Below are 26,069 nucleotides of genomic sequence, written 5' to 3' on the forward strand. Positions count from 1 at the left end.
GTGTTTGTTCATCATTATTGATTTGACAACATGCCTTGGTGAGTCTCTGACACAGGCTTCATGTACGGTATATTGGTGTCAATGACGCACGACATGGCTGTTGTCTAACACTGTGGGCTTTATTTTTGAAAAATCACATCTGTGTGGCGTATTGCTGTCTCCACTTGTGATTATGAATGGTCGAAAGCAGCTCGGAGTCTGGACGTCTTTGTAGTGATAATGTACAGCTTGCATGAGGAGGCCATTCTAAAAGGCTCACAAACCGATGACCTGACATTCCTGGGTTTCGTTTTCTGCTGGAGAACAGAATTCAGAGTTTGACCAATTATGGCAAGTCACCCAGATCCTGAAGAGTAAAGGCAACCTGACACTATACTATCACCATGTCTAAACGCTAGCATGGTGGTTTTTTTTTTTATTTCCTCAAATGCTGCTTGTTTTACACCAGCTGCAATTGCAAAAAAGTTCTCCCTCCGTCTCATCAGTCCATGTAATTTTTTCCTAAAAGTCTTGGGAAACACGTTGTGTTCTTTTTGGTTAGAGGGAGTTTTGGCCTCAAAAGTTTCCCTTGGATACTTTGGGTTAGAAGTTACTTTTGGTCGCCGACATACTCTTGGAGTAACTTTGGAAGGATTGCCACACCAGGGAATGTTTTCCACTGTTACAGTTTTTACCATTTATATGTTTTGGCTCTTACTGTGGGCTCGTTAGAGTCCCCAACTCTTGGAAATGACTTGGTAACTTTTACCAGACCAGAAGATAGATGTCAATAACTTTGCTCCTCATCTGTTCTTGTATCGAATGGCGTGTCTCTGTATGACATTGTTTAGCCTACGTTATGTTGTCGGTGAAGTTCTATTAAAGCAATTTCTTGAATTTGCAAGTCGAATATTAAACCATTTCAGCATAGATTCTTTTATTACAAACAAAAACAGACACGAGAGTCAGAGAGTTTGACGTTCTCCAAAATGCAGTGCTATTTTCCGTGTACCATTTTCACTGCAGTCAAGAGTTACTTTTGTTCTCTCTGGAATCCTCCCCTCAGAAGACCTCCAGGTCTGCAGCGTTGTGGACCACAGGCTAGTTAAACTAAACCAGAAAAACGTGTTTAATTGCCTTATTTTCTGATTCGCCAAGCAGGGGGTAGTGACATTGGTATGGGTAGATAGGTCGCCTAAAACCACAAAGAAGAGGAAGCGATACAGATCTATGTACAAGCTCAGCTAAGTTGGACAGGAAAACAGTGAACAAATTCTGGGGTTCATTGAGTTGAACCAAGTATTTTAATGCAATGTTTCTTCACCTAAATCTAAAAATGACTTCAGGGAACAAGCTGGAAGTCCTAAATACAATTTGTCCTATTTGACTTTGGCCTCTTCAGTCTGTTGCCTGTCATGCCTCTTGATGTGTTCTCCTCAGGCTCACGCTGGAAAAATCCCTGACACAAAATGCCAAAAAAACATGGTTCCCACACATTTTCAGCATCAGCCTTTGACCTCTGCTAAGGATTTATTAGCACTATTAAGTTATTAAACTATTAACTAGTTCAACTTTGGCTTCTAAAGGAGACGCTGTCTGTTACCCATCCAGAATGTTGAGGATACTAATGAATCACGGAAGCCAGTCGTTTTGGTTGGACAAGTCAATAAAAGTCCTGAATTCATGACAATGACACAAACACACACACACACACACACACACACACACACACACAGAACGACAAGAGAGAAAGGGAATGCTATAGGGATGGAACAAAAACAGGAAATGGCGAGTGTGGGTAATCTCTTTGCTGCCGAAAAAGCAAACGCACCAGTAAACAGAAAAAAGGGGATTAGACCCCTGAGTCGCATCAGTGAGTCACTGGCCAAAATACAGATGTGTAGACTGATGTCTTGACCAAGAATAAATCCCTCTTTACATTTTACCAACACATTCCTCAGATATAAATCATCACCGAGAAGGCTGCGATTAAAAGAAAAGCCACAACAAAGTTGCCAGAGAAACGAGAAAGACTTAAAATAGCTGATCTACAAAAGAAAAAAAGTAACTGCTACAGGAACATCAATGACAGACCCTCAGTGAATGGAGAAAACCTCCACAGGCGTACTTCCTGTCAGCCAGTAACAGTGATAAGACTCAAACGTAACAGCTCCTTTTGTGTCTAACCATTTAAGAAAGAGATAAATTGTGTGTGTGTGGGTGTGTGTGTGTTTTAAGCAAAATCTTTTTGTGAATTGTGAAACTTTCACTAACATAAAAAAAGACAAAACAAAAAGGTGTAATCGTGGATGTCTCCAAAAAGCACATTTTCTCCATCTTATTTATCTCACCGAAGCCTATACACCTATATACTTCATAAGAGTCACTTACTAAAGTTATTATAATAATAATCAATGGAAACGAGGGAAAAAGTAAAAGTATGTCATTACCTAACAGATTATTTATGAAATGAGAGTAGAAACAGACAAAATGACAAAGTTTCGGTCTGGAATAAAAGTGTAAAATGGCAACAGGGGCCATAAAAAATAAATATACGGGCACGTTTCTGATGCAGCTGTCTGACTTGAAGTACCTTAGTAAGCATTTAATGATGCTAAATGTTATGCTTTCATGAGCTCTAAGTGGAAAATCGACGTAATTTACAGATCTAATGGCCTGACAACATCAGTCTACATAATTAACCTATAATCTATACAACAATGCGTTTCAATAGGTGAACTGACGTACTGAAACAGATTAACTTTTGGGATTGATCGACCTGTAGAGAAGTATCATAAGACCAAACACGATGACCTTGAAAATAATTTTTTTCCCCCTCTTGGAATCATTTATGTGCAAGTGTTTCCATCCATCCATCCGTTATCTTATACCCTTAACCCTAGTGGGGTTGGGAGGGGTGCTGGTGCCCAGTGGTTAACAGGTGAGAGGAGGGGTACACCATGGACAGGTCACCAGTCCATCACAGGGCAATGTGCAAGTTTTTCTAGTACAAAACATAAAAACAAATCGTTTTACCCCTATGAGAAAAAAAGATTTGGATTTGCTTTTTTCACCTTCCTGCTGAAAATCTGCTCCGTAACTTTAACGCCAGGAAGAGTCCGTGTTGAAGTTTGCCCTGTGTGTGTGTGTTAGCCGATGGGGAACTTTCTTAATTTTTTTAATGTTTCCAACATTCAAAATCGTCGTAGGTTTACAACACCATCATGACACCGAAGCTGCAGTGAAGTGAAGCATTTACAGAGAAGCTACGGCATGAGAGGGACACTAACCCTTCGCGGCGTCGTGGTTGAGAAGTCCCGGTTTATTATCCGCCACCCCGGTGGGAGTACGGCTCACTCCGTTGCCGAGGTTCTTCTTCCTCCGGCTCTTCCTCAACCAGCTGAAGGCCTGTCCCAGGGAGCCTCCCGACTTCTTCTGTCCACGCTGAGCCCTCGCCTCCTTGGCTAAGATCTCAGAGATGTCCCTGGGCACCAGGTCACCTGTAGACCTCCTCCGGGACATTGTGAGGTTGGTCCCAGTGGGTAGATATCTTTCCCCCCCACAACACTCCCTTCAGTTGTCTCCGCTTGGAACGATTCACCGGGTGCGAAATTTCTCTCCAGGATTCGATGAGAGTCCCTCTCTGGCCTCTCCCCTGGTGTCAGTTCTTCCTGACCGTCCAACCACCTGGGATAACAGTGAGATCAGCAGGATGAGACACACAAAGTGGAGCCGGAGATGGAAGGCGTAGGGAAGGGGTGAGCGAGTGAGACGTCAAGAAGAAGAGCTAGAAAATAACCCAGGCTGAGGGGAAAAAAACAGACACCAGACTCCAGCTGCACTGCGTTGAGCATGCTCCTGTTGTCCAGCTGAAGTTTCCACATCCCTCCCACACCCATCCTGCACAGGCAAGCCAGATCTTTGTACCGTCGCATTTACAAGCGCACATGCGGCTCAAACAAGCAGAAAAGTAACTGAGGATGAGCTGGAAGTGCAGAAAGAGAGCGAGGAAAAGCCTGCTGTTTGACTAAAGCAGAATCAAAAAGGGTCAGAGTCAACTGTGTGCTTCCTCTACCTGTCGTTGCAATCCAAACATGTTTGCTTTTGCTGCATGACAATCTGCAAAAGACACTATCTTAAGCAACTTACTCAGCGAAGCGTTCTGTCCTCTCCTTCTGCTGCTCCTTGCTTTTTTCCCCCCCTTCGGCCAGAGAACAGCTTTCCAAGGGATAGGCGAGTGTGCGTGTGTGTTTTTTAGCAGAGTGAATGAAGCTGCATGCTCTGTGAAACAGCCTGTCCCACCCCTCTGCCAGAGAGCCAGCCTCTCCTCCACCCTCTCGCGTTGCTGTTTGCAGTCGGCCCCACAGCTCCGGCGTTGCCTGCTTCTCTCCACATTCCAAACTGACTTTTTAGCTTTTCGGTGGGTTTTTCCTTCTGCACCTTTTGCACGTTTTCGCGCCGTAGCCTTTTGAATTCTTTCCAGTTACGGTGCCAGGCAGCGGTGTTTGCTGATTTGAGATTGAGTTGTGCATTTATTTGGTGGGAGGAAAAGAAAAGTCTGGATCAAATATAAAGAAAGCTACTAGATTACGATTGAGATGTTTAGTTTTCCTGACGCTGTCCCCTGACCCCATGCAGCCCAGAGGAAACCTGACACCTCTTGTTAAATGTGACACACACACGTAATTAGGGAGACAGGTAGGGTGAGTCACAAGGGGCCAGTTACCTGCGAGTCTGTCATGTTTTGCTTGCATTCACATTTAAAGCAAACTTTGTGGAAGAAATCTGTCATGAATTACAGATTGCTCTGTGGAATGGGGTGACATGTTTGTTTACTAGACTCTAGTGCAGAAACAACTACAAACGCCACACCAGCAAAGGTAAGTTCGAATTTATTTGTGACCAGCAGCGGGGGTTGGGGGGGTCAGACAGGTGGACGGAGCATCCACTGGGGGTCGATGGGTGGACAGGCAGGCGAGCGCGTTGAGCGAGGGGGGGGGGATCCAGCAACGAAGGCGGACGGACAGGAAACGGAGTGGCAACCAGATGTTGCCACTGGCGCTAAACCACGAAGAAGACGACGACGACAGGAAGTAGTTGGAAAGGGCGGGAAGTGAGGGAGATCGTGGCGGCGCGTGTTGTTTAATGACTTGTCGCGTGAGTAAACTAATTGCGTTTCTTATGTAATGGAAACACAGCGATTGAGAAATTGTGTTTTCCAACATTAGCGGAATACCAACAAAGTTTTGCACGCATTTGCAATGGAAACGCGGCTTGTAGAGTTTCCTGCATGGAAGAAATCTGGCTTGATGAACTTCTTATAACTTTCTTTTAAAAACAATTGCTCACTTTTTGCTCCTCCTTCATAAAGGTCAGATTAGTGGAGTGCATGTTTAAGAGTTACCATTCTCTGTGCTGCTCTCTTGGTGTGTGGACTGCTTCTTTGACTATTTCTCTCCTTGCCCATCCTGTCAATTTAGGTGGAGAGTTTTTCACTGCAGCTTGGCAGTCGTGCCATACTCTTTACATTCTCAGATAACAGATGGACAGAGGTCTGTGAGATGCTTAAAGCTTTTGTTTCACCATCCTAACCCTATGTGACACTTCACAACTGTATCCCTGACCCGTCTGAGGTGTCTCTTGGTCTTCCTGTCTTGTCTGGTATAGTTGGGTTAAAGACAACGGCAAATTTCCTCAAGTATGGACAATTAGGCATTTGTTTATTCATGATGCCATTTGGAAAGTAATCTTATAAAGGCTCTCACAAAACAGCTGGCAAAACTAATTATGCATCATTTTCCTTATTTTTCACAATTCTGAAATACGTTTTGTAGCAGTAGTTTTGGGTTGTAGCAGGACAAAAAGCAGAAAAGCTAAAGGGTTGCTAATGTTTTTTCCAATGCACAGAAACAAACTACATGTTTTCTACTTTCTGTCTTCCAACTGGTCAAGAAAATAAAAGGGTGTGGGATGGTGTAGTTGATAGAGGCTATAGTCTTTGTTGCGATTGTCCCAGCTTCAGCTTCCGACCTCAGTACCTCAGACTCAGTACCTCAGTCTTTGCTTCGACGTGCTTCCTGTCTCCCCATTGTTGGAAAATAGAAATAAATTCCACTGCAGCGCCAGACAAAAACACATTTATATGAAATGAGGTTCTGTCAGAATCCCAATAGCTTGTCAATTCTTAATGTGCCAACTTTTAGGCTGGAGTGTATTACACCTTTAAGCCAATGGCTATTGGAGATAGGCACCGGACCTTGCAAGTACAATTGGCTATAGACAATAGATGGTTGAATTCCGGTTGTAACAGACCAAACACTTCCGATTTTTTGTAAAAGCAGCGTTTGCTAGACTCCAGCAACACTTAAAGTCCTAAAAAAAACCAACTACTTTATTGGGAGACCAATGTGTTTCGATTTGTGGCTTTCGTCAAGTTGTGTGTTGGCCCTTCAAGTGTTGCTTGAGTTGTGACCTTCTCCATGCCCCGTGGGGCTGGGTGAAGTTGTGCCAGAAACATTTTGAAAAGCTGAACTTGGTCAAAGACTAATTGGCTCCGTCTGCGCCATCTTTAGCCGCCGACTTGTGGGTCAATGTCTTCATTTAGCTGCTGGGATGAGGCTGCAGATTACCTGTCCGTCGGGATTCCTGGTCTATTTCTGACACATCGCCTCAACCCATTACTGTCAGTCCACCTTCGAGGCAAAAAAAAAAATCTTCCAACACATGGATCTCATATGGTTCAGGTCGCCTCCTCTCTATCCGATTTTTTTTTTCTTTCTACTCAGCATTAGCCAGAAGTGGTTTTTGTCCTGTTCCATCGGCAAACAATGGAAAACTCTGAGGAAGATTTTCGGCCAAGAGAGAATGAATGCACTCTGTGTCCATTATGTCCCTGTTAGATTGGGGTGACGGATCGCCATTCTGCTTCCATTTAAAGTAATTAAAACTTAATTAACTCCCCCCATGTATCAGACCTGTTGGCAGGTTATGAAAGTGAGATGATTAATGACATGTGAGGGTTCTGACGTGAGTTTTTTTGTTTTGCTTCTTTGGTCCCAGTGTGTGTGGGAGAGCGTGGGGCGGGACGACAGCGGGCTCGGTACTGTAAGCGGCCGAGCCGGGGAGGGGTTAAAATGAGTCATAGCTCCATCGACTTGTGTTTAACAGACTGAAATGTTTAACGTTTCCATGGCAATAGAGAAGAAAACAGTCATCCTCAGTGTGTCTGCTAAAGGTCCCTCTGGGAATGTGTGTGTGTGGAGAGAGGCACAAAATCATTAACCCATAGAACACCGTGAGCCTACTGGGGAATGTATCGCCAGTCACTCCTTAGGTAATCGGCTCCTCTTTGCTACAATCACAGGGGATGCCTCTTTACAAGCCTCCTTCCTGCTGGTGGAGGATTACAAGGTTGTACGTCATGCCGTTTGGTCAAACAATAGAGATCACGGCTCGTCGCCGGAACAGCTTTTCAACTTTTTCAAGCTGATTTTAAGGTATTTCGTTGGAATTCACAGTTCTGGAACAAACAGATTTCTCCATGATCACAAATTCTAATGGAAGATGTGGGTTACATCAAGACTGACCCTCTCATCCTGCATTTTGCTCCATGCATCTTCTCATCATCTCTAACAAGCTTCTGCAGTGCTCAAAAAAGTGGTTCCACAGCATGATTCTGCCATGACGTTGCAATTTTGCACGTTTTTGTACTTCCCATTTGGGTCTCTACTACTTGGTTTCTTTCTTTGTTTTTTGGCAATAAATCCACGTTTTTTGGTGTAGAGAAAATGAGCCATTTCAAAAACGTTGCAAATGTAACGTCACAAATCAGCAGACACTACCCTTTGCCTAGCAACCCCAGTGGTGCTCCAAAACATTTAGTCGGCTGGTTTTACCACTGTATCCGCTGCACAATGGCTGCTGGAAAACATAAGCGTTTTGTCCTTGACTTAACGTCCAGAAGCCATTTGCTGCGTTCTTGCTGATTGTGCAGGAGGCTGCACTTCTGCTTTTCAAACATGTACGATTGTATAATTGAGCATCTGTTTGCAGCCATTTTCATATGCGAGTTTAACCGTTTGGGTTGGGAGGAGAGGAGGCGTGGCCAAGCAGCGGTTTTTTTCGGCTTTAAAGTGACAAGAGGCCCTAAAACAGCTCATTCTGAAAGGAGCTCAAAATAGGCAGAGCTGAAAAAACTAAAATCTTGTCTAAGGATAATTTTCCATAGGTAAAAAAAAAAGAAAAAAAGATAAGGAACATGTCTTGTATAGCCCATAGACCTAACTGTTCAAGGAAGCATAACAACTTTAAAAAAGTTTAACGTTTTTTACAACTTTTTCTGTAAAGGTTAAAAAAAAAACTTTACAGAAAAGCTGTTTTGGTAAGACTTTATTTGACGGGTTGTGAATAAGACTGTCATGACACCGTCATAAACATGACATAACACCTGACATGAACATGAGTAAGTCTTCATAAATATTTATGACTGTTGTCATAAAGTGTCATTCGGTCAATCGTGACACTTTTAATACAAAGTTGACATTATTCGTTTACTTTTATAACATTATCTGTTATAAAAGTATTACCGATTAAACTGTAGCTTTATTAACATAAAGCGACATAATTTTTAAAGTCTAATTAGTAACACATTTATAACAAATTCATGTCAGATCGTGATTTCTTGGTTAATGTCAAGTTGTCGTAACAAAGACATTTTGAATAATGTCAACTTTGTATTAAAAGTGTCACGATTGACCGAATGACACTTTATGACAACAGTCATAAATATTCATGAAGACTTACTCGTGTCCATGTCAGGTTGTTACGTCATGTTTATGACCGTCAAATAAAGTGTTAAAGCTGTTTTCATATTTTTGTCCCATTAGTGTTTATTTTGGTTTTGTATGATGGATCAACACAAGTATTTTATGATTGTAAGCTGAAGGGAAAATTACAAAGTGGAACAAATAGTAGCTCAACAAAATATTCTAATATTTAAGTTAAAAAAAAACATAAAACAACAGACATCTGGGATGGCAGAATCTGCAAAAACTTAAGTGAATTTTGGAACCTGATCTGGTTTGACTGACTCGGTTGAAGGAGAGCGACCCAAACCCTTCAGGAAGGGACCTGTGTGTGAGACCATGTGTGTTTGATGGGACTCAAAAGCAGACTGCAGGCAGGAAATCCACGCTGCCGGCCGGGATAAGCCCCGCTCTCTCCGAGCAGCATTGTCATTCCCGGCCTGCTTTTGTCCCGCGACCGACCCAAACAATTCCCCCCTGCGCTCGCCTCGACAAACACCACGGCGCCGCGTCCAAACCGAAACACCAGAATCTGTTTCGGCTGCGCTAATTAAACGCTGGTGTTCAGTGTTTTACCTCCAGTAAAAGCAGGCAGTGTGTTATTTATAGCGCGGAGCAGCAGAGAGGACGGGAGGGGTGGAGAGGAAGGTGAGAGGAGAAATGAGGGTACAGCAGGAGAATTATGGCTGTAATAACAGTTTTAAGAAACAGGGAGAGGTCCATGCTGAGCGGTGGGAAAGGAGAGGGGATTCCTGTTCGTCTGACCAAACCCACTGGAGATGATGGCGGGTGCAGAGACGTTTAAACCACGTTAAGAGCAGATAGAACTACCGAGTAAACCGAGAAAGACAAAAATGTGTCAGCATTTCTTTGTTTGACATCTTAATTCACTAGAGCACAGCTTTGTGAGAAGGAGTTGGAGGAAAGTACGTCAAAAATCAGCATTTAAAACTGAAGTTTCAGAACAGCAAGGACAACGACGACAACCAGCTTTTACAACACGTGACTCAGGCGGAACGTCACGGAGTCACGAGACTCATCTACCTCCTCCGGAGTGGTCGACCCACAGTAATCACCATCCAATACTGAGCCCTGAAGAGTGCAGACGTGACCTCCAGGATGTCCTCTGTGACCACGGGCCTCCATCTGGACCAGACCCGCTGACTGTTTTCCCTGGGATGAGTTCATCTGAGATTCCCCCTCCAGCCCCTCCACTCTCCTCTTCTCCTCCATACTTTGGTTTTTAAATTTTCCCCTGTACAACAAGTTCTAAAGAACTATTAAAAGCCAACATAAATACATTTGATGGTTTAAATTAAGATGGATAGACATGTATCAAATATCTAAAAACATTCTTTTCAATATACTTTAATTGTTGAAATTTATTATTCAGTGAAACAATTAAATGGGAGAGTATAATAAAAGTTTGAATCAATGTGTTTATGTGTTTTCCAGGCACATGGTGTCATTTTATAACGTAATCAAGTATCTATGTTTATTTCAGTTGGTATAAAAATGATATATGTACCAAATAGGACTTGAAAGAAGCTCTGCTTTCTAATTTGATGCCTTGAAATTGGGCCTCTGTCTCTTTAAAAACTCCAGCTCTTTCTGAAACCCCCTTCAGGAAGTCATCACAGCAGCGCTCCTCTATTAACCCTTTAGGAACATTTTTAACAGCGTTTCACTGACAGAACATCGTAAGCTCATCTGATCACTGAGGCTAACCAGCAGCAGTTAGCAAACGCCACCAGGCGCTTGCTAACTGCTGCTAGCTAGTCTGAAGGAGCTGAGCGGTCAACACTGCCCAACACACCGTACCGCCGGTGTGTTGGAAGTTTACTGAAAATGAAAAACAAAACAATTGAAATAACGTCAAAAATTTTGGAAAACTGGGATATGAAAGTCACATGTTTTGTTGTGCTTCATCTGAGTAGTTTGGCTCAGCATCCAGGCAACAGAGACAGGTTGTTCATTTAATATCTTAATATATATATATTAAAAAAAAGAACTTCATTTGTGTTTTTTAGGCACTATAACTTCAATCTGATCAATCATCTCGACTGTTGATGGCAAGGATTTGACCATGAAGTCCTTCTTTCTCCAGCTGTTGTTCCCAGACAATCTGAAGGGTAGAGCTGATCCTCTACGTTCCCCGCTTCCAAGTTTTCCCTCTCGCCGATAGAGGAGGAGCTGGTGAGTAGGACTCAGCCTGCGATGTGTTAAAGCATCAGCCGCTGGACCCCCACAGGATGTATGTCAAATTTTTTTATCTCTTTCCAGCTGCAGGAACAAGTTAATTCTAGTCGGTGCAAGTTCACGGGGCCCCTGCCGAGCTAATAAGCTACGCAACAAGAGATGTAAAGAGCTGGATAAAGTCAGAACTCCATGTTTTGGAGCTGAAATCCATCAGATGTTTCAAATTGAACTGAGAAGTATTTCCCAGAATTTGGAAAGCAGTCTGAGCCAAACCCGGCCAGCTGCGTGGAGCGCCAGCTGCTCAGCGACTCGCACACAGAGGTTTAAATCCACACCTTTGTGCAGAGTTCGCCACAAAAATCAGAAAATTCCCAATCCAATGCATAAAGGTCAATTTGCTGGGCATTGCAGAAGTTGTTTTGTTTCTTTTTTTTCCAGCCCCTCTTTACTGGGGTTTCTAAAAAAAAAAAAAAAAAAGTGTAACCAACTTCCTTTAGTGAAAATCCAGCTGATGTGCCAAAGGGTTTTGAAGTTTGCTAGAGAACATTAGGGAACATGTATGGAGCTAAATTGGGGCCAGGAGAAAATTTAACAGAAAGAAAAATGTTTTGAAACTGAAACAAATGTTCAAAACTACTTTTCAGATTCAAGTCTTATTTTAAGTCTCAAACATATTTTCCACTTTCAGATCTTGATTTTTTTTATTTTCAAACTTTTTCTTCAGTGAGTTTGCTGGTTCAAGTACTCTAACGCTGAAGCTGAATTAATTTTGCCAACAAACTTGTATAATGGAGAGACGTTTTTGACATTTACTCCATATTTGTGTCGTATGTTTCTGGACTCATCTCTTCATCTGTTCTCTTTTTAACAGTCACATCAGTCTTTATACACAATAAGTGAAACTGAACTATTTGCCTGTTATTTTCTTGTTAACTAGATTGTGCCCCGACTTGCTCATTTTGATGTAAATTACTAGTTTTGCTAATAATTACCCTAAGCAATTATCTACACCAAAACCAGATGTGTTGTTGCACAACACTGAACTTGATACAATTCTTCTAAAAACATGGGAAAATATTCAAATGTCCCTTTCAAGGCCCTGTAGAGGCAAAGACAAGACATTTTCTAACATGAGTGGGGGGAAACTTACATGTTTTCCTAACAGCCCTGCTAAAAAAGTCAAAGTATTTTTGCAGCAGGAATTTCTGAGAGGGTGTGGTCGCCGCGGGGCTGTTTGGGGGCTGGACAAAAACAAAGCCACTGCCACTTTCCAACCCTCCCACCCAGACTGCCCCTCTATTTGTCTCCCTCTGCCTCCGTCTCTCCTGCTTTCCCCTGTTCAGCGATCTGTTTTCGCTCTCTGCAGCAGGTCGCCCGGTGATGTCACCATCAGGAAGCCTGAGGTGACCTCCCGCCGTTTCTGTAGCGCGAAAACAGGGGCCGGGACTCGCCGCGCCGTCTCATTAAGGGAGTTAAAAACAGAGCGCCGATCCTCTCCGGTCAAAAACCGCTTTCAAATAAGGACGCCGGCACACTCAAAGTCTGAGGTTGTTTCTCTCTTTTTTTTTTTCCCGGAACATTCTTGGCCGCTCCGCAAATGTCATAAAACCCACTTCATTAAAAGATAGCAGTCTACTTAAGTATTTTAAGCAGCATTTACAGCACGCCATTAGGTATCCCGCTCCGGCGAACTGTACTTTCAGAGACGCATCGGGTTGTGTTTCTGCGCCCACGCTGGACGATGACTCATTACACTAACAGGCCGACTCAAAATGTAAGCTTTAAGTGTTTAGATTTGAGGCGAGTGTGTCGGGAGAATTTTAAAGCTGCTGGTGAAACACGGGAGAAAATGAAAATAGTATCAAGTATGAGAGTCAGATCGTCCGGGAAAGAGAATATTTTTTTGATTGATTGAATGAATCCAAAACTGTTGAGACGTTTGCCTCAACATACATACACTTGTCAGCTGTAACAAGTAAAAATGTTTTAAGGTTTCCCATCATTTTTAGGGATGTGTTTGTGAGTATTTCTTCCAGAAATCCATTTGGGTGGTCAGACACTGACGAGCAGCAAGGATCCGTACGAAGAGCTGGAAACTGACTCGGATGAAATGGAAGCAATATGTGTAAGTGAGAGTGATTGCTGGCATGGGACACAAGTGATACTGATTAAGTGTACTTAAAACAGCTGTAGAGGGAGCTTGAATGGAGGAGCTGGAAAACACCAGGAGAACATGAGGTTCAGAGGAAGAACACCAAAACAAAACAAAGCGTGACTGAGCACCAAACGAAAGTCTGAGGCTGAGAGCTAGAAAGCAACAGGTGCAGCTAGAAAAGCAAAAAGGTATGTAGAGAAGTGCAAAGCATAAAAAGACTACACTTGAAAACCAACACAAAGAACATAAAGTACAAAACAAAGCTTTCAGAATGAGCCCAATGTTCATGACAGACCAGGATAAGCATGTCTACATGGACCTTTTTGCATTGTAACAGGAGCTGCGTCTCCATTACAAACGTCCACAGAACTTTGTCGATATCCTGCTAATGTCGAAAACACACAATTGCGCAATTGCAATTAAAACCACACAATAAGTCCTGCCATGCCATCCTCCTCCTACCACTTCCTGTTGTCGTCTTCGTCTTTCCACCAGCAGTAACGACTGCTTGTTGATCACACGACTCATGTGATTCGCGAAAAAATGTTTCCATCGCAGTTATTTCGAAACAGCTGAAAAACTCACCTCGTCCTCGTGCGTTAACCTTTTATTAAAAACCTTGACTCCCCGTCCATGTTTTTTTTTTTTAAATTGGTGTGTTTCCATTAAGCAAAATTAGTTTCGTAATTCCAATTTCCACAATTATTCGGTCAATGGAAACGCATCTAGAGTCATGTTGGAACAGGAAAGTGTAATCCGCAAACGGGTTCCACGCAAAAAAATCCCCTCCAACCAAACAACATAATGGTCTCCGCCCACCTAACTTTACACTGGGCACAATGCCGTCACCAAGCAAGGTTTATCTGGCAACCGGCAGACTCATCCATCAAATTTAGCCAGATAGTGGAGCGCGATTTATCATACCAGGGAACATGTCTTCGTGCTTCACGCCATTATATTGGACACTTTGTACTGGACTTGGCAGTGTAATGCTTGGATGGTCGAGGAAACCTATTCCACGAATCTCTCTAGACTTCTGTCCCCTTCAGTGTTCTGTTGTTTTAGGTGGCCTACCACTCAGTGGCTGAGTTGTTGCTGTTTGCAGAAGCAGTCTGCAAACCTACGTGAATTTAAACACTGGTTGCCATGGTGTTGACTGACACAGGTAGACTTCATTCCTAATGTTGCAGTTCATGCAAAGTGAGGTGCAGGTACACCACCTGATTGACCAGCATTCCTCAACACTGTTGCTACTTTCCCCGCAGCCACAAGTGTTGCTTAAAATGTCAAAACAAGCCTGTCAAACTTTCCTGTATTTTAGTATCACAAGCATCTTCTCGAACACATGATTTACGGTTTGTCTCTCATGACTGAACAAAGGAGATGTAATCTTTTCCAGTTTTCCCATCTCCTATTATCAGCCGTTTTCATCAGCTTGTGCAACGTCTTAAAGGTGATATGCTGAACGAAACGATTGTTACAAAAGAGTCATGTGATGAAAGAAAAAAAAGAATCAATCAACATCTTAGGATAAAGGCTGCTGCTAAAAAGGGATTCCTGCCAGAAACATCCCCACATTTTGAAATGAAAATGAAAGCAAGCTTCTGGTGAAAGAGTTGGGATCATTAGGAAAATCAATGCATATCCGTCAGAGGAAATACAAAGGCTTGGCACCATTTAAGCAAATTAATAAGTGATCCCTTTGGACTCATAAGCACAACATGTCCAAACAATGGGCACCTAATTTCAAAACAACGAGTGCGGCTGATAGTTACGTAACAGAAGCTCTCTTATCGAAGTAAACACCAGATAAGCTCTCTGTCATTATGTTTCTCTAGGCTGTAGAGAGGCATCACTGTATGCGTTACACTGCTGCAGAAATTAGGCTAGACGTTATGAGGTTGGCTTTTTGGTTCTGTCCTTAAAACAGAAAACCAGCTAGCTTTAAGGGAAAGCTGCATAGAGACACTTAAGGAAGCAATGTTCTTCTGTTGCTCCTCAAGTAGTCATTGGTTTGCCGATAAGTAACAAAGGCAGCATTTCAGTGAAGAACTTAATTGTGAAAATAGGATTACAAAACATGAGTGTGAATCAAAATGCTAACGCTTTTGGCCAATGACTGCTGGAGATTGGCACCAGCTCTGAGGAAACACCACAAGGATGGGCAGGTACAGACGATGGATGGATGGATGGATGGATGGATGGATGGATGGGTAATTATTACTGCTTAAATTGACTAGTATAATACAGTGAGATCACCTTTCAACATTTGTAAACCGATAGTGTAGTAGTAATAATAATGCTACCACTACTAAAAATAAGAAGAACAGCAGTGGTGTTTTAATAATGCTTTACATAGAAAAAATAAAGAAAAACACAACAACAAATAAAATTCAACAGCATCCAATTTAACTGGTACACCTAAGGGTTAAAAGGACAGGGCTTAGTATTGAGCCTTGGGGGTCTCCGTAGGTAATAGGAAAGTGTTCTTCCTGAAGCAAAACTATCAAGTTTGGTTAGGAGTGTCTTAAATCAGTGATTTACCTAAAAAGTGAAACTGGCTCTGTAGCCTGTTCAGCAAGATTCCACACAGATTTTAAGCAGCGGTTAAATCCAACAGCCCAAGAGAAGTGAGATTACAAGAATCTTGATTTATTGTTAAATCAATCAGCAGTTTCAAAAGAGCTGTCTCCGCGCTGCATTTGACCCTAATGCCAGATTGAAATAGTTGATGAAAATTGTTTTTATAAAGATAATTGTTTAACAAATTCTTCATTATTTTACTGAGGAATTCAAGATTTAAAATGAGCCTGTACTTACTAAGGTTACTGGGTTTTTTTTAAGGAGGCCTTGGAGAAAAAATGTCACGAATGGGGGATAAACTCCTCATTGTAATGACTTTTTCAACAATTCCACAAAAATGAATTTAAATTTTACCAAAATTTTTGATGTATTTTTAAAAGATTTGAAATATATATATATATATATTTTTTTAAAACAAAGAGACGTAATTATTCTTGTGAGCTACACATGTTGAGACCACATATAACCTAAATAAAGCAGGAATCAAAAAAGTCTTCATGCATTTGAACAGTTCAAAGAACAAACTATTTATGGAAAAGCATTAGAAGTCATCTGGGGGGGAAAAAAAAACCTTGTTTGCTTTGAAGTTTTGCTCCAAAAAAAAAAAAAGAAGAGGGGCGTGTTGAATAAAAGCACACAAAAATGTATCTCTTATCTCTGATCCCATGCCTGGATTGCAGCCACTGATGCCCAGCATGGTGACCTGTATAGGTGGTCCTCCGCTGAGCCAATTAGCTGGGCGGCTCCAAAAGTCACAAGAGCTTTGAAACGATAACAAAGTCACCTTTTGTGCTCTCCATCTTTTTGTAGTAAAGGAAACAGGAGTTCAGCGATATGTTACGGCTCTTTGTGGAGCAGCGACGGGGTGGGAGGAGAGGAGCAGCAGAAGGCGGAGGAGGACACACTGACAGGACGCTCTGGTGAGTTTGGACAAAACTGTAGGTTGGAGCAGAAAGTAACAGAGCAATCCAAAAGAAAGTCCAGCATATGGCCTGTCTCAGCGAGACACTTCGTCCTGAACCACAACTCCCCCTTAAATCTGTGGTTTTCCCTGTTTTCTCGGAACACACATGCGCTCCCTGCATCCTTTGCTCAGGAAATGAACAGGATAGAGTCAAAAAGAAACTAAAGAGACTTTGCTTTTGATGGCAAACGTGACAGGGAGCAATCCTGAAATCCCTAAATCCCAGCGGCTGTGTGGGTGTGCATCATTACATATGTGACGTGTTGTCCATTACGTCATGTAAATTACAGTCTCCCGAAGGCCAGACTTACTAAATCACCAAGGTGATTTGGTCAAGAGGGTTGAATCAACATTACATCTCGTCTTATGCCTACAGGGAGCAAAAATGTTTTCATAGAAACCCTGAGTCTGTATCTCCAAAGGATAACGGACATTTATTTACAGGCTCTTGACAGCAGATAAAGTACATTTTTAAAATAGGCTCAGTAATTTGTTACTGAAAACTTGCAGGAGAAATCTGCCTGCATGTTTTTTGGGAAGCAGAGGTTTGTTTTCCAATAAAATTCAACACCAACTAGTGCTGAAATTTACTCTTCAGTCATGAGTTCGATACATTTTAGAAGCAGTGAGTGTTTTCGAGGATTAGTTTAGAAATTCAACAAGTTTGTTTCCCATAGCAGGTGAGATTAAAGTTTGCACTAGTGTGCCATCTAGTGGTCTTTGAATGTATTGTCTTATGCAATCAAGCAACAAATTAACCAACCAAATTAAGAAGAAACAAATCCTACTGAAAGCATGTCCAGATAGTGTACTGTGTGTAAACTCAGTACTTGAGGCCGTTGAGGCTCCTTTTTGTGTTTGTACCTGCTGCAGCACAGCTGCCTTCGTCTCCTCTGTGTTTTAAAATGTCCTGGTTGACTACTAATAAAGAACAATGAAGAATACAAGAAAAGCAGTGGTCAGACACCAGCGTGACGTGGCTCCCCAGATGATCACTGAGTATGGAAATTTCACACTGGACCTCCAGCAACTTGGATTTTGTGCCAACCCACTCCCCAGAGTCTGAAACATTGATTTTTCAAATGGAATGCAAGATGTACTTTTATCTGACCGGACTTTGGACCACTAGACTGAAACCACTGTTTCGTCCTTCTATGTATTATATACAATATGTGCCTATAGCTATAAGATATAGAAATTCAGTGAAGTAAGACAGACCGAAGTTTATTCATATTTCTTTTGATATTCCAAATATTTTGGATGCATCTGTAGATCTGCCCTGTCTCAGTGTAGCTGAACTTATTACCCTCTGCATCATCTCCAAGGATCATTTTTCACCGTCTCTACTGCGTACTTCCTTGTATTTCCTGTCTTGTCTGGCGAATTTGTGAGGTCAGAAGTTTAGGTGAAAACCAATCCTCCCTCGGGAAGTACTGTAGTCACAAAAGTACAGGCAGCTATTTAAAAACTCCTCGATAATGACGAGGCACGGCTGGAATCCTGGACCGACGCTCTTTCGTTGGAAACGTGCCTCCATTGCTCACATGTATACATTTACACAACCACTGAACAACTTACAAAAAGACAAATTTAATCCTTTAAAGAATATATTCTGTTCAATTCTTTTCCTCTGTCAGGTTGAAACAACGTGCTCCTGTGTGTCTTTCTCCAAATCCAGTGTTTATTAATAAACCTAAACATGTCTGGGGTCGTCATGGTCACACATAGCAGCACAGTGAGTGTGAGGGAAGAAGGAGGTCGGCTCAGCTGTCTTTTTCACCCTCCCCTCCTCTTAGAGTTCATCCGCACCCCATTCTCCCGCTCATTCCCCAACTGCTCAGCTCTCTTTTGTCGTCCAACTACAAACTGTCCAACTCCTTCCACACATTCACCATCAGGAGACGCTACACTGAAAAAGGACCTGGGATATATATGCTAATTGTAAGTACAGTTAAATTACAATTGACATTTTGTGGTTTGACCAGGTTTGAATTTTGATGCTGACAATGTTCTACTGCTGCAAAGACAGAGGACAAGCAAAAAACATCATATTTTACAACTTTATAAACATTAAATGAGGGACTTTTACTGGAAAAGAGGAAAAGTTTACATGTATGTTTACATCAGATGTAGGTCACTAGTCCCTCTGGGTGCGACGCAGCCTCTTGTCCACATCTGTGCTGCAACAAGACAGACGGTCGCTTTATTATCCTGCTCAGAGTTTTCTTTTTGTAAAACTTAAATGTGATGCTAACCAAGAGAACAGATGTTCTGAACAGACTAGAATCAACTTGAATGTATCCAAATAGCATTGTGCCCATTCTGCCCTACTAACTTCTGCCTTAAAGACATCATTGACTCAATCTAGTCAGTTTCCTCTTAGGCTTCTAGACAGTCTTCAATCTACAAAAACCACTACAATATTTAAAACTGGAAAACAAACATACTCGTCTATAGATAGACACAATGACATGTTATGGTAACGCTCTTGGATGCATGCAGTGCCACTTGCTGGAGTTTCACAGCTTCAAATCCATCAGGCTGGCTTTAGTACCCATGGCATTACAGTGTTTATATGTGAAATCATGAATAGGCCTGCCGAGGCATGTCCAAACATTCCAAAAAGCTTTGACGCCTGGACACCTGCCTCCTGACGAGACAGCTGTCAGTAGCCTGCCATTTTCAAAACTGCTCTCCTCCACGGACCCAGAAGTCCCCGTGGCATCACAACTTTCAGCGTCTCGCCATATTAACCTAACCCCTCCGTTAACAGGTCATCAGTGTCAGCGAGGTATATCACTGGCACGATAGAAACATCTTCATAAAATAAGTACAGCTGTTTTCAGTTTGATCGTAATAAACAGAATGTTCTGGCACTTGTCTAAAACACGAGTCAGTGCAAGATCATACGAGTAACAGCATTTACTTTGTAAAAATAAAAACCAAAGAGTGTGAAAACCAAAGAGTTTGAAGTCCATGTTCCTCAGAATTGGATCTTAGATGCTTTCTGGACATCTCTGTGTTACTTCCAAAAAGAACCAAGACAGATGGTATGGAGTCAATCTGTCACTGTTGCAGTTATGAGACACCAAGCAAGGCACTGACAGCAGAGGAAGACATATGTTAGGGTAACCTGGCTTCACAACTCAATGGAGCGATGCAGCGTTGACAGGCACTGATATGACCACAGGACTTAAGGTAAAAAATAAGTGGCAAACTTTTAATGGATTAGCATTCAGAATTCATCCAAATAGGTTTCACTTCATACTGCCTGTAGATCTGACAATTGCTTAACTTATGAGAGCTCACATGTGCATGGGATATGGTCAGCTAGATTAGGTCCACCATTGGCTACGCACTGGCAACTGTCTTAAATATTTTACCTTCTTTCTTGCCATAGAAAATAGGCAACAAACTGTTCTGAAATTACCTCGTCTTTGATAAGGAGGTCTTAAAAGTCACCTGAATGATCCAGAGAAGCAAAAGAGCCAAAACATCTGCTCATACAGAGGCGTTCCTGCTTGCTGACTAGGTTGATGTCTTTGATTATCAGTGGTTGGCCCACTGGAATCATATGAAAGTACTAGTCAAAGAATACTTTTCTGAGTTGGCTCATATTTTCACAAAAAAACAAACACGTCGATGCAATATAGTGTCTCTTACCTTTCAGCTGAGGTGTTATTTACCAAATATTAAGACTTGCTGATGACCAGGTGATTTGCTGACCAGGCAAAACCTTAAAAACTGGAACCTTAAAATTGGGATTTTCGTTGTGTGCCTGACATAGTCCTTGCTTCTTGTCAAGGGTTGTTGCAGGACCTAAAGGAGATCACTTCACCAGAACAGAGTAAAAGAATTTGGCTAACCCAATGGAGGACCAAGAAGAGGACTTATCTACTGGATTTGGGCCACTCTTTATCAGAGAAGAACAGGGGGATACAGATGGAAGCATCGTGGAACAGAGTGATGGTAACCAAAACCCCAAAGGGCAAAACTTCACTGGAAAACCGGGTAAACAACCAATGCCATACCTACAGGAAATGGACGTCTTACTGAAAAGTTGTGAAAAGCTTACAGGTATTCCTTTTAGATCACGCCACATTGAGGGTTACTCCGAAGCAAGTCTGAGTAAGTCCAGTTGGAATCGAGGCAAAGAGGAGATCCGAACAGAAACCCATGTCGAAGCAAGCAGTTCTCCTCAAGATAGCAGTTCCTCCTGCTACATTGACACACATATGGACCGGACTGAAACAAAAGCCGAACGGGCAGAAAGCCAAAACTTAGGCACAATAATCCACAGGCACGGGACGTCTTATCACTCAGAGATGCCTCTATCCTCAGTTGGCAACAACCTGTGTGCCAGCATGGTGGAGTGTGAGGGCCAGCTGTTGGGGATGTTGGCCATGCTTGAAAGTTGCATGGAGGAGGCTGGCATGGAGTTCGAGCCACAAGATCGGGCAGCAGACGCAGGCCAAGACTATGTGCACATCCGAAAGGATCCACAACATCCTACTGGTACAGCCCAGACCGAGGATCAGCCAGAGAGCCAAACACTGTTGCCAGTGAATGCTGATTCTTTTGGCAAAGGCAATAATGCTTCAGAGGCTGGTGAGATTGGAGAAGCAATAAATTCAGCAAGAAAAGGAAGCCCACATGATCATTTGGTTGGTTGCTCAAAGGAGAGACCAGAGAGGCAAAGTAATCTTGTAGTAGATCAGAGGCCTGACTTCTTGTTTTCAGATCTGCAAGTGCCTCTGGAGCAAGCAAACCAAGATCCAAAGGTCTGTGGGGAAACAAGCACTGGACAAAGGTTCAATGAAGAGATTGAGACTATAGAAGACATTGCCAAAGCAGGAATAGATGACATAAACATGACTGAAGAGAGATATAAAACGGATCTTGAGTCGGACATGAATAGATTGAGGTCTCAGATGGAGGACTGCATAGAGGAGGTGCAGCGGTTGGAGAAACGGAGGAAGGAGTTACTGTTGGAGGTGCTGCAGCTGAGAGGGCCCAGAGACGAAGAGGATGTGGAAAGGGGAAGCAGGGACGAAGAGGAGACCGAGGAGTCGATTGACAGGAAAGCTGTGGAGCTGTTCACTATTCTCAGGGCAGAAGAGGAGGGAAGGCGAGAGGAGAGAAAAAGGGAGATTCAAGGCCTCAGGGAAGAGAGGGCAGAGGAAGAGAGGAAGACATGGAAGGTGAATCTGGAGAGACAGGGACTGCAAGACGAACTCAGGAGGCTGAGGAGGAAGCTGTTTACTGTGGCAAGGGACTGTGCCCAGAGTCAGGCAACACTAAACAATCAGCGCTGTGATGTGGAGTTACTGAAGACGGAGGAGGTAATACCACCACCACCAGCAGCAGTAGATGCATCGCATCTTTTAGGAAACACTGAGTAAAAAATTTTTTCTCCCTCTCTTCCTTTTCCCAGGAAAAGTTGAACTCTTTGGTGTTGCAGCTGACAGAGGAGACTTGTCAACTCAGATCAGACCAGCAGGAACAAGTGTTGGAGCTAGAAGCAGAGCTTCAGCGCAGAAGCTCCGGCCAGACCTCCAACCCTCAGGAGGACCTGACTGAGTGCAGGAGGAATTCCTGTGAGGACGTCCAGCAGTACGTCCAGGGTGGGCTGAAAGCATTGGAAGACAGGTGCTGTCACAGTCATCGAATGCTTTGAGTGCATAAAAATACTCCATTCAAAAATATCTATTCCTGATTTTTCTTAAATTACCGCATCTGAGTCAATAAAATCCTTATCAAATATGGGCATCAAGGGCAGTGAAAGTTCTTGATCCTTAAGCAACTGTTATTTAAATTATGCAAACCTCTCAAATATTGTATTTATCCACTCTTATGCCATTCATGTTCTGTGTACATTGACACTGTGATGACAAATTGGAGTTGATATATTGCTCGCCTAGATACGAGCCCATTTTGGAGGCACTGCTGAAGAGAAAAGAGGCAGCGGCTGGTGCCCTGCTGAAAGCCAAAGAGCAGTCCCAGGAGCTGAGGGTCCAGGTCAAACCTCTGAGGGAGGAGATTCAGAAACTGGAGCTGGAGAGGACCTGTTTGGAGGAGAGACTCAAACTGACCTACATGCAGAGGCAGGAGGATGCAGGTCGCCACAAGGTAGGCAAACTGTGCTTTTTGAGCATCTCTGAAAACTGGCGCCGGCATTCCCTTCAATGGATTGTCTAATCACTGCCCTCTGACCCCCTCTTTAGGAAGCTGTGCGTTTTCTGGAGGAGAGAATCCGAGAGCTGAGGACAGAGCTGGAGATTCAGAAGAGAAAAACAAAGGACCTGGAGGAGTTGAGAGAAAACCTCACCAAGCAGCTCCTGCTTTACAGGTTCTTCATTGTATTTTTGTCAGTTTAATATTGAGGATTCAAGGATCTAACCTGATTGTTGTCTTTCTGTAGGACACCGACTGAAGTCCACCACAGCTGTGATCAGCAAGGAAGAACATGATGATGCTTTTCTTTTTGGTTGGAAAACAGCCTTGTCATTTGTGTTGTAATTTTGAATTTGCAAAAGAGAGTGAGCTTCATAGATTTCAAGTACGCACTTTACCCAAATTGTTTGCCTGTAAAGTAGGACGCGCCATGCAGGAAGGTTTCTGTTTCGAATAAAGGCCTGGTGTTTCTAACAGTGTGAGTCTGGCTGATGACTTAATGTCTCTCTAAAGAACAGAGAGTGCTTCTTAGGCTTATAAGGGCAAGATTTTTGAAGAACTAAACAGTGCGGAACAAATTAATAGAGTGAGTGTGCTCAGGAAACAGGAGAGCGCCGATGTGTCAGGACAGGCACTCATCTCAACAACGCAGAGACGAAGCTGTAGCTCTTTAGTGTTAGATTAAAGACTTGTGAGCTTACCTGCTGGGTTAGTAAGGTACTAGTATAGCTCATAGTGGAAATGTAGACAAGTAGGTTCACTGGCTGCTTAAGGAAATTCAGTAAAATATGGACTATGTGCAACATTAAAATGCTGAACATAAAAATGGAAAATAAAAACCTAAGTGGGTACCTGGACTGCTTTAAAAACTGAATTTCAAGGGAAAAAAATCTTTTCACAAAAATGTTTTTCGTTCAAAGAATGTAGGTGAGCAAGTAGGTAAATAAGAACGAGGCAATGTTTGAATCTTAAAAGAATAATGCATCCAAAGTTTTGGTGTAAAACTGAGCAGTAAACAAACATTATATATAATAATTGCAAAGATACATTGGATAACTACGGAAGAGAATTAGGGCCGGATTAGGCCTCTGAAAAACACCCCAACTGAATTGTGACTTTAATCTCAGAAATCTGACTTCAGTGGCCCTGAACCCCTTCTGTAGATAACCTAGAATATTGTAATCTGATGCAGTATAATGTCAACCATATTTTCTTCTCATTTAAATTCCACCAAACTGTTGAATTTATAGTGTTGTATTATGTTTTTGTAGGAACAAAAACATAATGAAGGTTGGTAGCAGCAAGACACAAGAACTGTTTGGACAAGAAAGGGGAAGAAAAGAGCGCAGGTGTGTATGGAGAAGTGTTGTAGGATATTTACAACATTAGGAGACAAACGGGGAGATTGTAGATCACTGAGCGGATTTGCCATTTACGTTTCACAAAGGAATTTTAAAAAGCCTTACCTGGCTGTTAATACAACGTGCAGCTGCTGCCGAGTTACAGAGATGCAGGAACATGAAGAAAAAAAAGTGCAGGAAATATTCGGACATGTCCACAGCAGTCCTTCAGGAAGTCACACGCCTATGCTTTTTGAGGACAACTTACATTGGTCAATCACCCCAATTTACATCATTTTTTAAATCTGGGGGGAACCGGAGCACCCGGTTTTTTTGGTCAAAAATATGAGATGTAATTTGGGGTTTTGAAAATGGTTCAGGACTGACCTGGACCTGGACTGACCTCTAAAACAAGCTTCTTGCTTTTCTCACAACAAATGACTTCTCTTTTTGTTGTTGTTGTTTCCACAATCTGAACCGTTTGCAAATTCAATTTTCTAGAAATCAATGCTACTTTTTTTAGGACGATTTACATTGGTCAATCACCAAAAGTTACATCATTTTTTTTTAAAATCTGTGGGGAACCGGAGCACCCGGAGAAAACCCCCCACTTAACACGGAGAGAAAAGACAAACTCCCACAGAAAGAGGCGCCCGGTTGAGAACCAAGACGTCTTTTCTGTGAAGATGCCGTGTTAACCACTGCACCACCGTGCTGACCTTTTTTTTTTCTGGTCTAAAATAAGAAATGTGTTTTGGGGTTTTGCACACGGTTCATAAATTAACTAGACATATTTTCTGAGTCGCTTGATTCTGAGGTTTTCTTGCTTTTCTTCCACTTTTGTGGTTTCCTGAGCCCCAAACTGTGTCGTATCCTTTTCCACAGCGATTTCTTTTTGTCGACTGCCTCCCCTGATTCCTCTGACAGATTTTCCACACGGCGCTCTGTCACTTCCCTGGGTTCCATGTCACTCAGCCTGTCTACCACAAAGTCACTTCCATCCTTGGGAACATGAGGAACATGAAGGTCCTCTGATAGGGTTTCCTCTAAGAGAAGGCCCACACTCAAGGACGCAGGGTCAGAAATGTTATTTACAGAGGTCGTGTCTTCCTCATCTGGATTTTGCCACTTTGCCACTTTTCGTCTGTCTCTGTGTTGACGCCCAGTTTTCATTTTTTCCTTCTTGGTTTTATAATGAAGCCCACAGCCGGAGTGCCGTTGTCGGAAGGCAGTCAGTTGTTTTTCTAGATTGTCCTTCTGAGTTTGAAGCTCGTTGATAATCTTCTGGTCATTTGTCACTTTCTCTGAATAAACCTTCATCTCTTTATCTACACTCTGGTTAAAAATTTCTGCCTGATCTATTAGAGCAGAAACATTTCCCTCATATTTAGTTTTAAGTTTCTGGTAAGTAACTATTGCAAACTCCAGAGTACTTTGAAGATGTTTTATTATCTTATTTGATTCATAACGTAGGAAAGAAAACTCTATTGCCTTTCTCTGATCCAGATTGTACTTTTCTGCTTTTAGTGTATTGATCAGTTTAATAAGGTCATTCTTTGCTTTTTCCAAATGAGTTTCATTCTCATGATTCATTTCATCTGGATAATTCTCCTTTTGCTGTCTAGCATGTGATTCATACCTCTGCTTTAGCTCTTGGTATGAACCCTTCATCTGCTCCAGCTCTCTCTGCAGACATTTCTCTCTTTCCTTGAAGTCGTCGATCTCCTTGGACATTTTCTCTAGCAGATTTTGGTCCTGCATGATTTTGTCTTCATAGGCCTGCTGCATGTCAACCTGCGGTTTCCTCTCAGCAATCTCTGCTTCGGATTTTAATCGAAGCTCCTCGTAGCAGGCCTTGGGGCGTTGGGGCG

The 26,069-nt window shown here is 42.5% G+C and overlaps 2 protein-coding genes across 13 annotated transcripts in view; one reads left to right on the forward strand and one right to left on the reverse strand.

Moving 5' to 3' along the window:
• The window catches only part of nhsl3 (NHS like 3), a 44,008-nt gene extending 39,719 nt beyond the window's left edge, over positions 1 to 4,289 (reverse strand). For 2 of the 3 annotated variants that reach the window (XM_028035116.1, XM_028035115.1), the window contains exons 1-2: positions 4,129 to 4,288; positions 3,270 to 3,666 (exon numbers count right to left, since the gene is read on the reverse strand). In XM_028035116.1, the coding sequence (XP_027890917.1) occupies positions 3,270 to 3,501 (232 nt within the window). In that variant the 5' untranslated portion in view covers positions 3,502 to 3,666; positions 4,129 to 4,288. Of the gene's footprint in view, positions 1 to 3,269; positions 3,667 to 4,128 lie in introns of all 3 variants that reach the window. The other variant, XM_028035119.1, reaches the window with a different exon arrangement.
• A 7,387-nt stretch (positions 4,290 to 11,676) lies between these two features.
• Positions 11,677 to 23,334, forward strand: sync (syncoilin, intermediate filament protein). 10 transcript variants are annotated; one of them, XM_028037104.1, is made up of 8 exons: positions 11,677 to 15,305; positions 16,531 to 18,625; positions 19,763 to 19,882; positions 20,490 to 22,026; positions 22,119 to 22,333; positions 22,606 to 22,813; positions 22,909 to 23,033; positions 23,106 to 23,334. In XM_028037104.1, exons 4-8 carry the CDS (start codon positions 20,554 to 20,556, stop codon positions 23,152 to 23,154), a joined length of 2,070 nt encoding a protein of 689 aa, XP_027892905.1. In that variant the 5' UTR covers positions 11,677 to 15,305; positions 16,531 to 18,625; positions 19,763 to 19,882; positions 20,490 to 20,553; the 3' UTR covers positions 23,155 to 23,334. The 10 variants fall into 10 exon arrangements, with proteins under 10 accessions (XP_027892905.1, XP_027892906.1, XP_027892903.1 ...); XM_028037105.1 differs by having other exon boundaries at positions 20,501 to 22,026; XM_028037102.1 differs by lacking the exon at positions 19,763 to 19,882 and having other exon boundaries at positions 16,531 to 16,640; positions 18,363 to 18,625.
• The last annotated feature ends 2,735 nt before the right edge of the window (positions 23,335 to 26,069 follow it).

The sequence above is a fragment of the Xiphophorus couchianus genome, chromosome 13 (assembly GCF_001444195.1).
Source record: "Xiphophorus couchianus chromosome 13, X_couchianus-1.0, whole genome shotgun sequence".
NCBI classification, from domain to species: domain Eukaryota; kingdom Metazoa; phylum Chordata; class Actinopteri; order Cyprinodontiformes; family Poeciliidae; genus Xiphophorus; species Xiphophorus couchianus.

Coding starts and splice junctions, on each gene's coding strand:
- sync (XM_028037104.1), top strand. CDS start 20,554: ATGGAGGACCAAGAAGAGGACTTATCTACTGGATTTGGGCCACTCTTT. Junction 22,027..22,118: donor AGTTACTGAAGACGGAGGAG/GTAATACCACCA, acceptor TCCTTTTCCCAG/GAAAAGTTGAACTCTTTGGT. Junction 22,814..22,908: donor AGGATGCAGGTCGCCACAAG/GTAGGCAAACTG, acceptor CCCCCTCTTTAG/GAAGCTGTGCGTTTTCTGGA.